At 47.2% G+C, this 12,234-nt stretch overlaps 5 protein-coding genes across 5 annotated transcripts; all 5 read left to right on the top strand.

The window, feature by feature from the left end:
- Positions 1 to 299: 299 nt before the first annotated feature.
- Positions 300 to 3,077, top strand: TbgDal_IX2710 (cAMP-specific phosphodiesterase, putative; the record flags this gene model as incomplete). The annotated part of the gene is made up of 1 exon (XM_011778164.1): positions 300 to 3,077. The coding sequence occupies one exon, from the start codon at positions 300 to 302 to the stop codon at positions 3,075 to 3,077; it is 2,778 nt and encodes a 925-aa protein (XP_011776466.1).
- A 1,455-nt stretch (positions 3,078 to 4,532) lies between these two features.
- On the top strand, positions 4,533 to 4,913 carry TbgDal_IX2720 (NHP2/RS6-like protein; the record flags this gene model as incomplete). The annotated part of the gene is made up of 1 exon (XM_011778165.1): positions 4,533 to 4,913. The coding sequence occupies one exon, from the start codon at positions 4,533 to 4,535 to the stop codon at positions 4,911 to 4,913; it is 381 nt and encodes a 126-aa protein (XP_011776467.1).
- A 1,581-nt stretch (positions 4,914 to 6,494) lies between these two features.
- On the top strand, positions 6,495 to 7,910 carry TbgDal_IX2730 (phosphomevalonate kinase protein, putative; the record flags this gene model as incomplete). Its single annotated transcript, XM_011778166.1, has 1 exon — positions 6,495 to 7,910. One exon carries the CDS (start codon positions 6,495 to 6,497, stop codon positions 7,908 to 7,910), a length of 1,416 nt encoding a protein of 471 aa, XP_011776468.1.
- Positions 7,911 to 8,452: 542 nt separating this feature from the next.
- On the top strand, positions 8,453 to 9,331 carry TbgDal_IX2740 (proliferative cell nuclear antigen (PCNA),putative; the record flags this gene model as incomplete). The annotated part of the gene is made up of 1 exon (XM_011778167.1): positions 8,453 to 9,331. One exon carries the CDS (start codon positions 8,453 to 8,455, stop codon positions 9,329 to 9,331), a length of 879 nt encoding a protein of 292 aa, XP_011776469.1.
- A 692-nt stretch (positions 9,332 to 10,023) lies between these two features.
- On the top strand, positions 10,024 to 12,012 carry TbgDal_IX2750 (glutaminyl-tRNA synthetase, putative; the record flags this gene model as incomplete). The annotated part of the gene is made up of 1 exon (XM_011778168.1): positions 10,024 to 12,012. One exon carries the CDS (start codon positions 10,024 to 10,026, stop codon positions 12,010 to 12,012), a length of 1,989 nt encoding a protein of 662 aa, XP_011776470.1.
- Positions 12,013 to 12,234: the final 222 nt, after the last annotated feature.

Genomic DNA, 12,234 nt, shown 5'->3' on the forward strand with positions numbered 1-12,234 from the left:
ACGTGTGGAGCACCTGCGCCGTTAGGTACGAGATGGCAACTGAGTTTTTACACCCATTATTCCACCCTCTTCTAAGCATTCACCCACTAACTTTTCTCCTTTCGTCCTATTTCTCTTTGTTAATTGTAATGCATTTCGCATGTCGTGAGGCTTGTTTTCTGCCGTCGGTTAGGTAAACTACGTCTGTTGGGCACAGAGATCAAGTGCTAGCACAAATACAGATATAAGTGCGCACAGGGAGAGAGAGAGGGACTGCTTCCCCCTTTGCAGATCCAGATAGCTGGGAAAGACAGAGACAGATGACACACAACGGTGGTCGTCATCTGCTTGAGGCGGTTACGCTATGCGGGTCCATTCTTACTCGCTATAAGCGGAGCAACATGAAGCTCGACGAAGCTGAGGTAAGGGCATTAAAGGAGTTATTCGAGAAGTATCAAGATATCCTCGTGGATGGATCCCCTGGTTTGCCCACCCACGCTAGCGGGCCCATGATCCAGCCTCCCGTTACAAACATGGTCGCCCCTTATGATTCCCCCACGGATACTATAGTGAAGTTCGTTGAAGGAACGATAAACCTGCAGAGACCAATTGTTGAGGTCCTTCACGTTATGAACGAGCATTTGTCCCTTGTCCTTCGCGCAAAGAACACTCATGTCTTTTATGTCGACCCCGTTAATAACCTGTTATACGACCCTATACACGGGGTTGCCGCTGCACTCGATGAATCGTCACCAATAGGAAAGGCCATAGTTTCGGGTGAGCGGCTTAACGTAGCGGGGACACTATATATACCCATCATCTCCGAGGGGATGCCGTTGGGTTGCGTACTGAGTCCTTGTGGAAGGGCAGATTACCACGCCTCTACGATGCTTGAGTCATCACTCCGTGTTATTTCCACATCCCTCAAAAACATCATTCAGGCAGAGAAACTGAACTGGAACAAAGAAAAGGCGGAGGCTATGCTCCGGATGGCAACGCAGCTGGCCCGTGACAATCTTGAAGAAACAGTACTTGCATCTTCTATCATGAACACTGTCAAGAGTCTCACGGAAAGTGCGCGTTGCAGTCTCTTCCTTGTCAGGGGTGACGTACTTGAAGCGCATTTTGAGGATGGTAACGTTGTTACAATCCCTAGGGGTGCAGGTATTGCCGGATATGTGGCGCAAACTGGTGAGACTGTTAATATTGTTGATGCCTACGCCGATGACCGCTTTAACCGTGAGGTTGACAAGGCTACTGGGTACCGTACAAAGACGATACTCTGCATGCCTGTGATGTACGAAGGAACGATTGTGGCTGTTGCCCAACTGATTAATAAATTGGATCTGACAACTGAGAGTGGATTGCGCCTACCTCGTGTGTTCGGAAGGCGTGATGAGGAGCTGTTCCAAACCTTCTCTATGTTTGCTGGCGCCTCACTACGTAACTGTCGTATCAACGACCGACTCTTAAAGGAGAAGAAAAAGAGTGACGTGATTCTCGATGTTGTTACTGTTCTCTCGAACACGGATATCCGCGATGTGGATGGTATTGTTCGCCACGCACTGCACGGAGCAAAGAAACTACTGAACGCGGATCGCTCTACTTTGTTTTTGGTGGACAAGGAACGGAACGAACTTTGCAGTCGTATGGCAGATAGCGTTGCTGGTAAGGAGATTCGTTTTCCGTGTGGCCAAGGTATTGCGGGCACTGTGGCGGCATCTGGAGTTGGTGAGAATATTCAGGACGCGTACCAGGATCCGCGCTTCAACCGTGAGGTTGACAAACAACTTGGATACCGCACGCAGACCATATTGTGCGAGCCCATCATACTAAATGGTGAGATCCTTGCTGTCGTGCAGCTCGTGAACAAGCTTGATACGTCTGGAGAAGTGACTGTGTTTACCGAGGATGATCGTGACACCTTCCGTGTGTTTTCCTTATTTGCAGGTATATCCATCAACAACTCTCACCTGCTTGAGTTCGCTGTGAAGGCAGGTCGTGAGGTGATGGAATTAAATGAACACCGAGCAACATTGTTTAATAAGAACGTTCCCTCACGTGGAGTTAAACGAGTCACTGCCATCACAAATAGAGAAAGGGAGGCTGTGCTACGTATTGAGTTCCCCAACGTGGACGTTACGGATATTGACTTCGACTTGTTCCAGGCACGTGAAAGCACAGATAAACCGTTGGATGTCGCTGCTGCTATTGCATACAGACTACTGCTTGGAAGCGGCCTTCCACAAAAGTTTGGTTGCTCTGACGAGGTGCTTCTTAACTTCATTCTGCAATGCCGTAAGAAATACCGTAATGTCCCTTATCACAACTTTTACCATGTTGTGGATGTATGCCAAACCATTTACACATTCTTGTACAGGGGAAATGTGTATGAGAAGTTAACCGAGCTTGAGTGCTTTGTGCTGCTTATCACCGCACTGGTGCATGATCTTGATCATATGGGGCTGAACAACAGTTTCTACCTGAAAACAGAATCTCCACTTGGTATTCTTTCCAGCGCAAGTGGTAACAAGTCTGTTCTTGAGGTGCATCACTGCAACCTTGCTGTTGAGATCCTCTCTGATCCGGAATCTGATGTGTTTGGTGGTCTGGAGGGTGCAGAGCGTACTCTTGCGTTCCGATCGATGATTGATTGTGTACTTGCGACAGATATGGCGAGACATAGTGAATTTCTTGAGAAGTACCTAGAACTTATGAAAACATCTTACAACGTTGATGATTCCGATCATCGGCAAATGACAATGGATGTGCTTATGAAAGCTGGAGATATCTCTAACGTAACGAAACCGTTCGACATTTCCCGTCAGTGGGCAATGGCTGTGACGGAGGAGTTCTACCGTCAAGGAGACATGGAGAAGGAGAGGGGTGTGGAAGTATTGCCCATGTTTGACCGATCTAAGAATATGGAGCTTGCAAAAGGTCAAATTGGATTCATTGACTTTGTTGCAGCCCCATTTTTCCAGAAGATAGTTGATGCCTGCCTGCAAGGGATGCAATGGACAGTCGACCGTACAAAGTCGAACCGCGCACAGTGGGAGCGAGTTCTGGAAGCAAGGAGTACTGGGGCTTCGTCTTAGGCGGAAGGTTAATAATCGTGAGCCTGGTTGACGAAGATAGGCCACTTACCTTATCTAATGTTGCAGAGTGCAACACCGTAAAACCTTTTTGGCAGTGGTGATATGACGTTGAAAGAGGGTGCCAAATCTACTTGCGTTGACATACTCATGTATTTGTACTCTGTCGTTAATTTTACGGTGTGTTTGTGTCCCCGTTTTGCCAAATAGCTAGTTATTGTTTCAATTTGTAAGTAAGTTTGGTGATGTTCTTCTTTATGCCTGTCTATAATCTTTCGTTTTGTTGTTTTGATTTTTTTCCTTAGCATATTGACTTTTTTACCTCTCTTCCCTCTCTGTCTTCGCACATGTCCCTTCTATCTGCTTTGTCCCTTCATCTCATAATTCTGTTTTTTTATTGGTTTATTTTGCTTTTTTTTTCCATTATCTTTATCATTTTAATCATCATCATCATGACAAAAATGTCTCCTGACACTGTGCACCTTGCCTTGTGGTGATTTGCTTGGTTCCGTATCAAAGGATATTTACTCTGTCATGCACTTTTGTATGCCTTATGAGCACCATCGAGTTCGCTCCTTGTTTGCGCGTCGATGTGCATGCTTAGCTTTGTGCATATATATCTGCTTGTTTATGTATATATCTTTTTCTGGACACGTGATGTACTGTGCCTTTTCTGTGTTTTTTTTTTGAGAATTAATTATGTAGATATACCCAGATATAAATATTTCCGTATGTTTGTATATATGTTGTGGTGGAGGGAAGGGGCGGTGAGCCATGTGATAAAACGGGATAAACGATAAAAGAAAAAGTGATGAGAAGGGGAAGGAGATAGAGGATAGGAGAAAAGGGGAAGAGGAAAAAAAAGGGGATGGGGGTGGGCAATACTATTAGGGTTTGTTTCCGCGGGTTAGGGTCGGAGAGGGTGAAGGAGATAAGAAAGCAACTTGGGAATGGGGACGCAGTGTCACAAATTTTTATTCGCTCATTCCTTGGTCTTTATAGGCGCTGCTGTTTTACTTCCTTTTCCGTGTCTGTGTCTGTGTGTGTTTCTTCGCGTGTCTACGTGCGTGTGTATGTGTGTCTGTGTGCGTGCTTTTGGATCGGCAACTGGCATTCTCTCCAGAAAGCGACACCTCTTTTTCCTTTTTGTACTGATGATATGTAATGTTTTATCTATGTTTTCAATTGCTTGATTCTAAGCTCACCTGCAGCACTCCTTTAATAGGTGATGTGCGGAAAGATATTTAACTCTTACCCTATTAAACAATAGGCTCATTTTGTCACTGTTGCCGCACTGTCTATTTTCTTCTTCTTCCTTTTTGTATTCGCCAATAATACTTTCACGTACCCGCATAAACCTATGTGTATGTGTGTGTATGTGTATGTACGCGTCCGTGCGAATCTCACATTTCTATCAAACATTATTGCTTGCAAGGTGCATATCTAACGTTTATCGCGATGACGGCTGAAATCAGCGAAAAGGCTTTTCCTCTTGCTGGCGATCGCCTCACGCAGACCATCCTGGACATAGTACAGGAAGCCAGTAATGCAAAGATGATTAAGAAGGGAGCCAATGAGGCCACGAAGGCGCTCAACCGTGGTATTGCGGACCTGATCGTGCTTGCGGGCGATACGAACCCTATCGAGATCCTTCTTCACCTCCCGCTTCTATGCGAAGACAAAAATGTGCCGTACGTGTTTGTTCCCTCAAAGACGGCATTAGGGCGCGCGGCGCAAGTGTCACGGAATGCGGTGGCTCTAGCGATCCTCCAGATGGAGAACAGCCCCATTTCGGCTAAGATACAGGCGGTTAAATTGGAGATTGAACGGCTCCTGTAGTGATGCGTCTTCACTGTAAAGGGGATGCAGACTGAAAAAAGGAAAGCAAAGTACAACGGAGGCTGAAACTTAAACCAAAAAAAAAATAATTATAACAAAACAAAAAGAAAAGATACAAAATCAAGGAAGAGAAAAGAAGAAGAGGGAGGAGCGTAAAGTAAAGGGAAGGAATGGTGGGCGAGACTGGGATGCACGAGTATAATAACGAGCAAACGGTAAACCTGCATTTTTAAATGTCGTTAATAAGCTGGGGGGATAGGCGACGAAAAGGAGAAGAGAATCAAGTGTTGATTGCGGAAGCGGACCGCGGGAGGAGAGAAGAGAGATGCTGTGTGAAACTATTATTTAAACAGAGAGAAAGTCAGAGGAGGTCGACGGGAAGGGGAGGTACCTTTTCCTTGTTTGTGTTCATGTGTGTGCTATTGTGCTAAAGGAGCTGGAGGGGATGTGGATGTGGGTGACACTGGGTCGACGCCTCTTCATCCTCTCCTTCGTTAATATCTCTTAAGTTCCTTGAAGCAATCACGACAAGATCACTCACAATCAAATTTTTGAGGGTGAGAATAAGAACAAACCGGAGGAGGAGAGGGGTGGGTGGAAGGATGGGATTGAGGACAGAGGACTGATGAGGGGGGAGGCGTTTCATCGAGTCACAAAAAATGTTAGGGGTGAACCCACTGCAACCGCGCTCACCCCCACACACGCTCTCACGTGCACATGTGTGTGTGTGTGTGTTTGTCCTCTGCTCCCGTGCCGTCTTTCCTTCCCCGTCTCCTTGGTGTCAATAATATCTAACACATTTTCAACTCTTTCTAACTACGCTTCCGCATATTTTCCGCCTTCCCTTACCCCTTGAGGAAATATGAAACGCTTATATAATGTGGTTCACGTACATGTGCCTTTTTGTCGTTAAATACCCTCTTATTCCATGGTTGCGGGAGCGCATATGCTTTTGATTAGTTGTCCTATGTTTTCCCTTTAACTGTTTCTTTCTTAGACTTCTGTCACTTTCACTGGCGCATGCATGCGTACGTCTGTGGAATGTCTTAGGCTTCAGAAGGGATAAATGAAACTTTGAGACCGACGAAGCGGCCCATGTCGGCAATCCAGCGGTGCACCACCGCTAAGTGAATTATTCGGTCAAGCTGGGTGCGAAAGGCATTTGGTATAATCCCATCCTTTCACAATAAAGAGACAAGCACCGAATTTTTTTTTCTTTTTTGATACGTTTTTAGATGAATTCTGCATAGACATGCGTGTGGAGTACCTGTTGGCAGTTGCTCCATTTATTTCACTAACTTTCTTCGATTTGGTATCGGGTAGTTTACCTCTAGTCACGGTGCCTCCCCCTTTGTCCTTGTAGGTGCGACAAGAAGGAGACGCGCACTCACCATTGCGTGTATGCCATGTCTGAAACCAACCTTTTTGCCCCATTCACGTTCAATCACAAAAAAAATCTCTCTTTGCTGCCTTACTGCTAGTTACTGCAATATATATATATATATATAGTCGCTTCATCTACTCGTCAAAGGAGGAAACCAGGGAAAATAAGAGAAGGGGGACGACCAACTATTGGCAGTAATGGTCGTGGCATCGTGTCCAGGAAAAGTGCTGATTCTTGGTGGTTACCTAATAGTTGAGGAGCCAAATGTTGGTATTTCCGTAGGAACAACCGCGCGCTTCGTGACACGTGTGGCGTCGTGGAAAAAATGCTCTGATGGAAAGTGTCGAGTGCACATCGTCTCGTCACAGTTCAACAAGGAGTTTACGTTTGAATGCGCGGCTGAAGAGGACAGTGATTCCACTATCAAGATTGTGCAATTAGAGGGTGCACCATCGCCGTTTCTCTTCTACGGTATTTTGTACTCGGTTGCCGGCGCTCTATTATTTGGTGGTGATATTTTTCGTGATGTTACCCTAGAGTTGTTGGCGGATAACGATTTCTACAGCCAAAGGAATTATTTGGAGTCCCAAGGCAAGCCGGTGACCGCAGCCAACCTGCGGCTCATCCCCCGTTATACGCCCCTCTTGGGGGAGGTTTCCAAAACTGGTCTAGGATCTTCAGCGGCAATGACCACTAGTGTCGTAGCGTGCCTGCTCCAACTTTTTGTTTTTGATTCGAAGAAAAACAATGCCACTGAGTCCGTGGAGAGGGCACCGGAGCTACCTCTACGTTTGGAGGATGTAACAGAGTTCATTCATCGTATTAGTCAGGTTGCCCACTGCGTAGCACAGGGAAAAGTGGGGAGCGGGTTTGATGTCTACACGGCCACGTTCGGGACGTGTGTGTACCGACGGTTCTCCGCACGCGTGCTGGAAAAGCTCGTAAAGGGTAATGAACCTCCGAAGCGCGTCGCTATTCCTCTTTTACGTGAGTGTGTCGAGACGGATGAAGTGTGGGTTCAGAGGATACCCTTCCGGCTTCCTACCGGGTTGCAGCTTCTTTTAGGGGATGTACACAAGGGAGGAACAGAAACACCTGGCATGGTGTCGAAGGTCATGTCATGGAGGCGGTCGGTGACCACGGACCCCAACAGCTTGTGGGAGCGACTTCGCATGAGTAATGAAAAATATGTAGAGGCACTCCAGGGGCTAGTCAAACAGTCTCAGGAGGCCCCGGTTGCATACACCGAGGTAGTGAAAAATTTGAAGAGCGTCGTATTGGCTAAACACAACCCCTCCACAGAGGCTGAGAGGCTATGGGTGGAGGCGGCGTCGGTTGCCTCAACATGTCGCCGTTACCTTAGGGAGATGGGAGAGGCGGCTCAGGTGCAAATAGAACCTCCCGAACTCACCTCACTCCTTGATGCCACGTGCTCTATTCCCGGTGTGTTCGCCGTGGGTTGCCCTGGCGCTGGCGGATATGACGCCGTGTTTGCCTTAGTTTTCGGCGAGGAGGTTTGCTCTGCGGTGGAACGCTTCTGGGAGTGCTACAATGACCTTCAGGTATGTCCCTTGCTAGTGCGAGGGGATGCAAATGGGCTTGTTCTTGATTAAACACGCGGGGCGTCGGTGACACGAGATATAATTCCGGTAGGTGGCGCCGTTATGTGTATGTGTGTGTGTGTGTGTGTGCGTGCGGTCGCTCGTTTATTTTCTTTCACCACTATTGTTATGGTTACCATCATGATTTCTATTATTATTATTTTTTTAAAAAAATCCGTTCGTTATTTTTATTTACACCTCTTTTACTGGTATGCTCATTTTACCACATTTCATTCGTGTCACGAAAAGCCAGCATTATGAGTTTTTTGCCTAGTTCTTTTATATTTGTGCACGCGATTACGGACTTTTCAGCTCAGTGGAGCTTATTCCGTTTCAATCCTCTTTCTTTTCTCTTCCGTGTGTTTTCTTTATTTCTTTTGGTCTTCACTCTTTGGTACTGTGGATTTTGTATTGTAGTTGCGGTGGTCTTGACTGAATAGAATTAACGTGACAGGACAGGCATCCAAGTGGTGATTAACAACTGCAGAAAGGGAGTAAATAAGAGAAGACCGAAAACAAGAGCAAGTGAGACATTCGCTTTCACCCCGTTCAGTATGCTTGAGGCTCAGGTTCTGCACGCGAACTTGTGGAAGCGTCTCATTGAATGCATTAACGGTCTTGTTAATGAGGCGAACTTCGATTGTAATCCCGGTGGCCTCTCCATTCAAGCTATGGATACGAGCCACGTTGCCCTCGTGCACATGCTGCTTCGCGATGATTGCTTCACGAAGTACCAGTGTGAGCGCAACAGTGTCCTCGGGCTTAACCTCGCTTCCCTTTCCAAGGTGTTGAAGATTGTGGAAGCAACTGATAGCCTAACGCTCCGCCACGAAGATGATTCTGACGTTGTCACACTAACATCGGAGAATGGAGAGAGGTCTCGCAAGTGTGAGTATCAACTCAAATTGCTGGAGATTGAGACTGAGGCTATGGGTATTCCTGAGATGGATTACAAATCCATTGTGACCCTAAGTTCCCAGGAATTTGCCAAAATCGTCCGCGACATGACCGTTTTTGGTGATACTGTCAACATTGAGATTCTCAAGGAGAGCGTTAAGTTCAGTTCGTGTGGCGATGTGGGCGAAGGTTACGCGTTGCTGCGGGCGAGCCATGCCCCAACAGTTGACCCCCGATCAAAAGGTGAGTCGGATGTCAAAACAGAAGATGAAGAGGCTGACGCTTGCAGTGTCCGCACTCATTCAGCAAAAGGGAAGGATGGGCCACTGGGTATTGGTGTTGATGTCCGCACTAATGAGCCTATCACGCTGTCATTCGCCCTGCGATTCATGAACATATTCGCAAAAGGGGCAACACTTAGTGACCGCGTGTCGCTCAAGTTCGCCAAGGAGAGTCCTTGTATGGTGGAGTACAGCATTGATCAAGTTGGGTATCTCCGTTACTATCTTGCCCCAAAGGTGGACGACGCCGAGTAAGTAATGCCTGTTCTCGCGACGCAGAATTTTTGCATTTGTTATCAAGCAGTCATTGAATGGATGAAAGGAGAAGCGATAGAGGTAAGCATAATGCTTTCTGGGCGTGCATATACATACGTGTGTATGCTTCATAAACGAAAGCTAAAAACAAGACAAGGAAGAAGAAGTGTGCGTAGAGCGAGCGCCGGCCGCGTCTAAAAGCTTCATCCACAGACTAAGCAAATCATAGATGACCAAGAGGTGATTTCTTTTTTTTTCTTTTACCATCATTTCCCCCCCCTGGTGACGCCGGTTCTGAGTCACACTTGTGCGGCGCGTGAAGTGAAATTGCTATAGGGTTCAACTAGCTCTGTCATTTTACTCCTCTGCGTTTATTGTGGGGATATCCATTTGGCCTTTAGTGATTCGGGGCTATTCATTTGGTGGAGTTGGGGCATGTGAAAGTGAGAATCAGATTGAAAGGGATAAAAGAGGGGTATGTGTGTACGAGCGGAAGTATGTTTATCCCATTTTCACATATTATTTCCTCTCTTTTTTTCGTTTGTTTCAGCTGCGTATTTGACTCATTTTAATTATTTTTATTATTATTGTGGGGAAGCCATACTCTCCAGTCACTTTCGCGGCTACGTATGCAAATGTTTTTCGGTGTCCTGATGTTTCTCTTTCACTTGTTTTAATTACTCATTCATCTGATGATGCTTCTCTCTGCAGTGGGCACGTGCCTCAGCTACTATAAATCTCTCTGTTTCGTGTTGAACTTCAGGTTTCCGCAACGCCATTTTGCTTCACTTCTTGTCCCTCAAATGTATACATATATATATATATATATATATGACTTCGGTCGTCGCCTGCGTCTCGGTGTGCGCCTTGGACCAGCTGCAAAAATCCTGATTCATAGGCTATCCCCGCCAACGTTCCGCCGCCTTTCTTTGGCCTTTCGTGGACTCATGACAACAACGGTTGATTCCGCCCCCACTGCTGCCGAGCCCATGTTGGAGGTGAAAAAGGACCTCCGTTTATTGGAGACGGGCCGACCAGTGCAGGGATACTCCAACACGCCAGAGCTGCTGGCGAAACACCGGTCCGTAACGGGTGGTGCTCCGTACTTCCGGTTCCCTCCAGAGCCCAACGGATTTCTTCACATTGGACACGCTAAAAGCATGAACCTGAACTTTGGCTGCGCCGTTTCTCATAAAGGAAAGTGCTATTTGCGTTACGACGACACGAACCCGGAGACGGAGGAGCAGCTTTACATTGATTCCATCCACGAAATGGTAAGGTGGATGGGATGGGAGCCAGATTGGATTACATACTCTTCAGACTACTTCCAGCAACTTTATGAATTCGCCATTCAGCTCATTAAGGATGGCAAGGCGTACGTGGATCACAGCACCGCTGATGAAATGAAGAGGCAGCGTGAAAATCGGGAAGAGAGCCCGTGGCGTAACCGACCGGTGGAAGAGAGTTTACGACTGTTTGAGCACATGCGTCAGGGGCGCTATGCGGAGGGCGAAGCGACACTCCGCGTAAAGATTGATATGAAGAGCGACAACCCAAATATGAGGGACTTTGTTGCCTACCGTGTAAAGTATAATGAGCACCCACACGCCAAGGACAAGTGGTGCATATATCCCAGCTACGATTACACGCATTGTTTAATTGACAGTTTGGAGAACATTGACTACAGCTTGTGCACCCTCGAGTTTGAGACCCGACGTGAGAGTTACTTTTGGTTGCTCGAGCAGCTGAACCTTTGGCGACCTCACGTTTGGGAGTTCAGCCGCCTCAACGTCACCGGCTCGTTGCTTTCCAAACGCAAGATTAACGTATTGGTGAAGAAAGGTATTGTACGTGGTTTTGATGACCCAAGGTTGCTGACCCTTGCAGGGTTGCGTCGGAGGGGTTACACGCCAAGAGCTATCAACCGTTTCTGTGATCTTGTTGGTATAACTCGTTCAATGAATGTGATACAAATTACCATGCTCGAGCATACCCTTCGTGAAGATCTCGACGACTCAACGGAGCGGCGCCTGATGATTATAGACCCCATCAAGGTCGTGATTGACAACTGGGACGGTGAGATGGAGGCGGAGTGCCCCAACCATCCACGCAAACCCGAGCTCGGATCGCGTAAGGTAATGTTTAAGAAAACTTTCTACATTGACCGTAGCGACTTCCGTGTGGAGGATAACGACAGCAAATTCTATGGGCTGGCGCCTGGACGTCGTGCTGTCGGCTTAAAGTACTCTGGCAACATCATGTGCACCCACTTTGAGTTCGATGAAGCTGGTCGGCCATCGCTTATTCATGTCGAAGTCGACTTCGAGCGTACGACGAAACCGAAGACGAACATCAGTTGGGTTAGTGAGGCAGGAGCGGTTCCGGTGGAGTTCCGTCTTTACGACTACCTTCTGAGGGATGACCGTGCAGCTGTCGACTCTGACTTCCTAAAGTACATTAACGAAGATAGCGAGAAAGTTGTCCACGGTTACGCCGAGGCAGCGATAAGAGAAGCGAAGGTATTTGAATCTGTGCAAGCGGAGCGCTTCGGGTACTTTGTGGTGGATCCCGAAACCCGACCAGATCGCCTTGTAATGAATAGAGTGCTGACACTTAAAGAGGACAAGGAGAAAACGGCCATTAGCCGCGGGAACACGGGGGTGAAGGGAAAGAAACAGTAAGGAAGGGTAATCTGCGCAGAAGTGTCTTGTGTTCCATGCGCTTATTTATTACGAAAAACGCGAAGGGAGAAGCTTTAGCACGTCTCAAACTTTCTTTGAGGGGGATTAATGATAGTGCGGTTGCGTGACCGGCTGTTTGTTATGTCACACTTGCCCCACCACCATTCTCTTTTACCGTTTTTCTTCTTATTCTTTCTGCTCTATTTGGGGGGGAGGGGGTTC

Source organism: Trypanosoma brucei, chromosome 9, assembly GCF_000210295.1.
Source record: "Trypanosoma brucei gambiense DAL972 chromosome 9, complete sequence".
In the NCBI taxonomy this organism is placed as follows: Eukaryota; Euglenozoa; class Kinetoplastea; order Trypanosomatida; family Trypanosomatidae; genus Trypanosoma; species Trypanosoma brucei.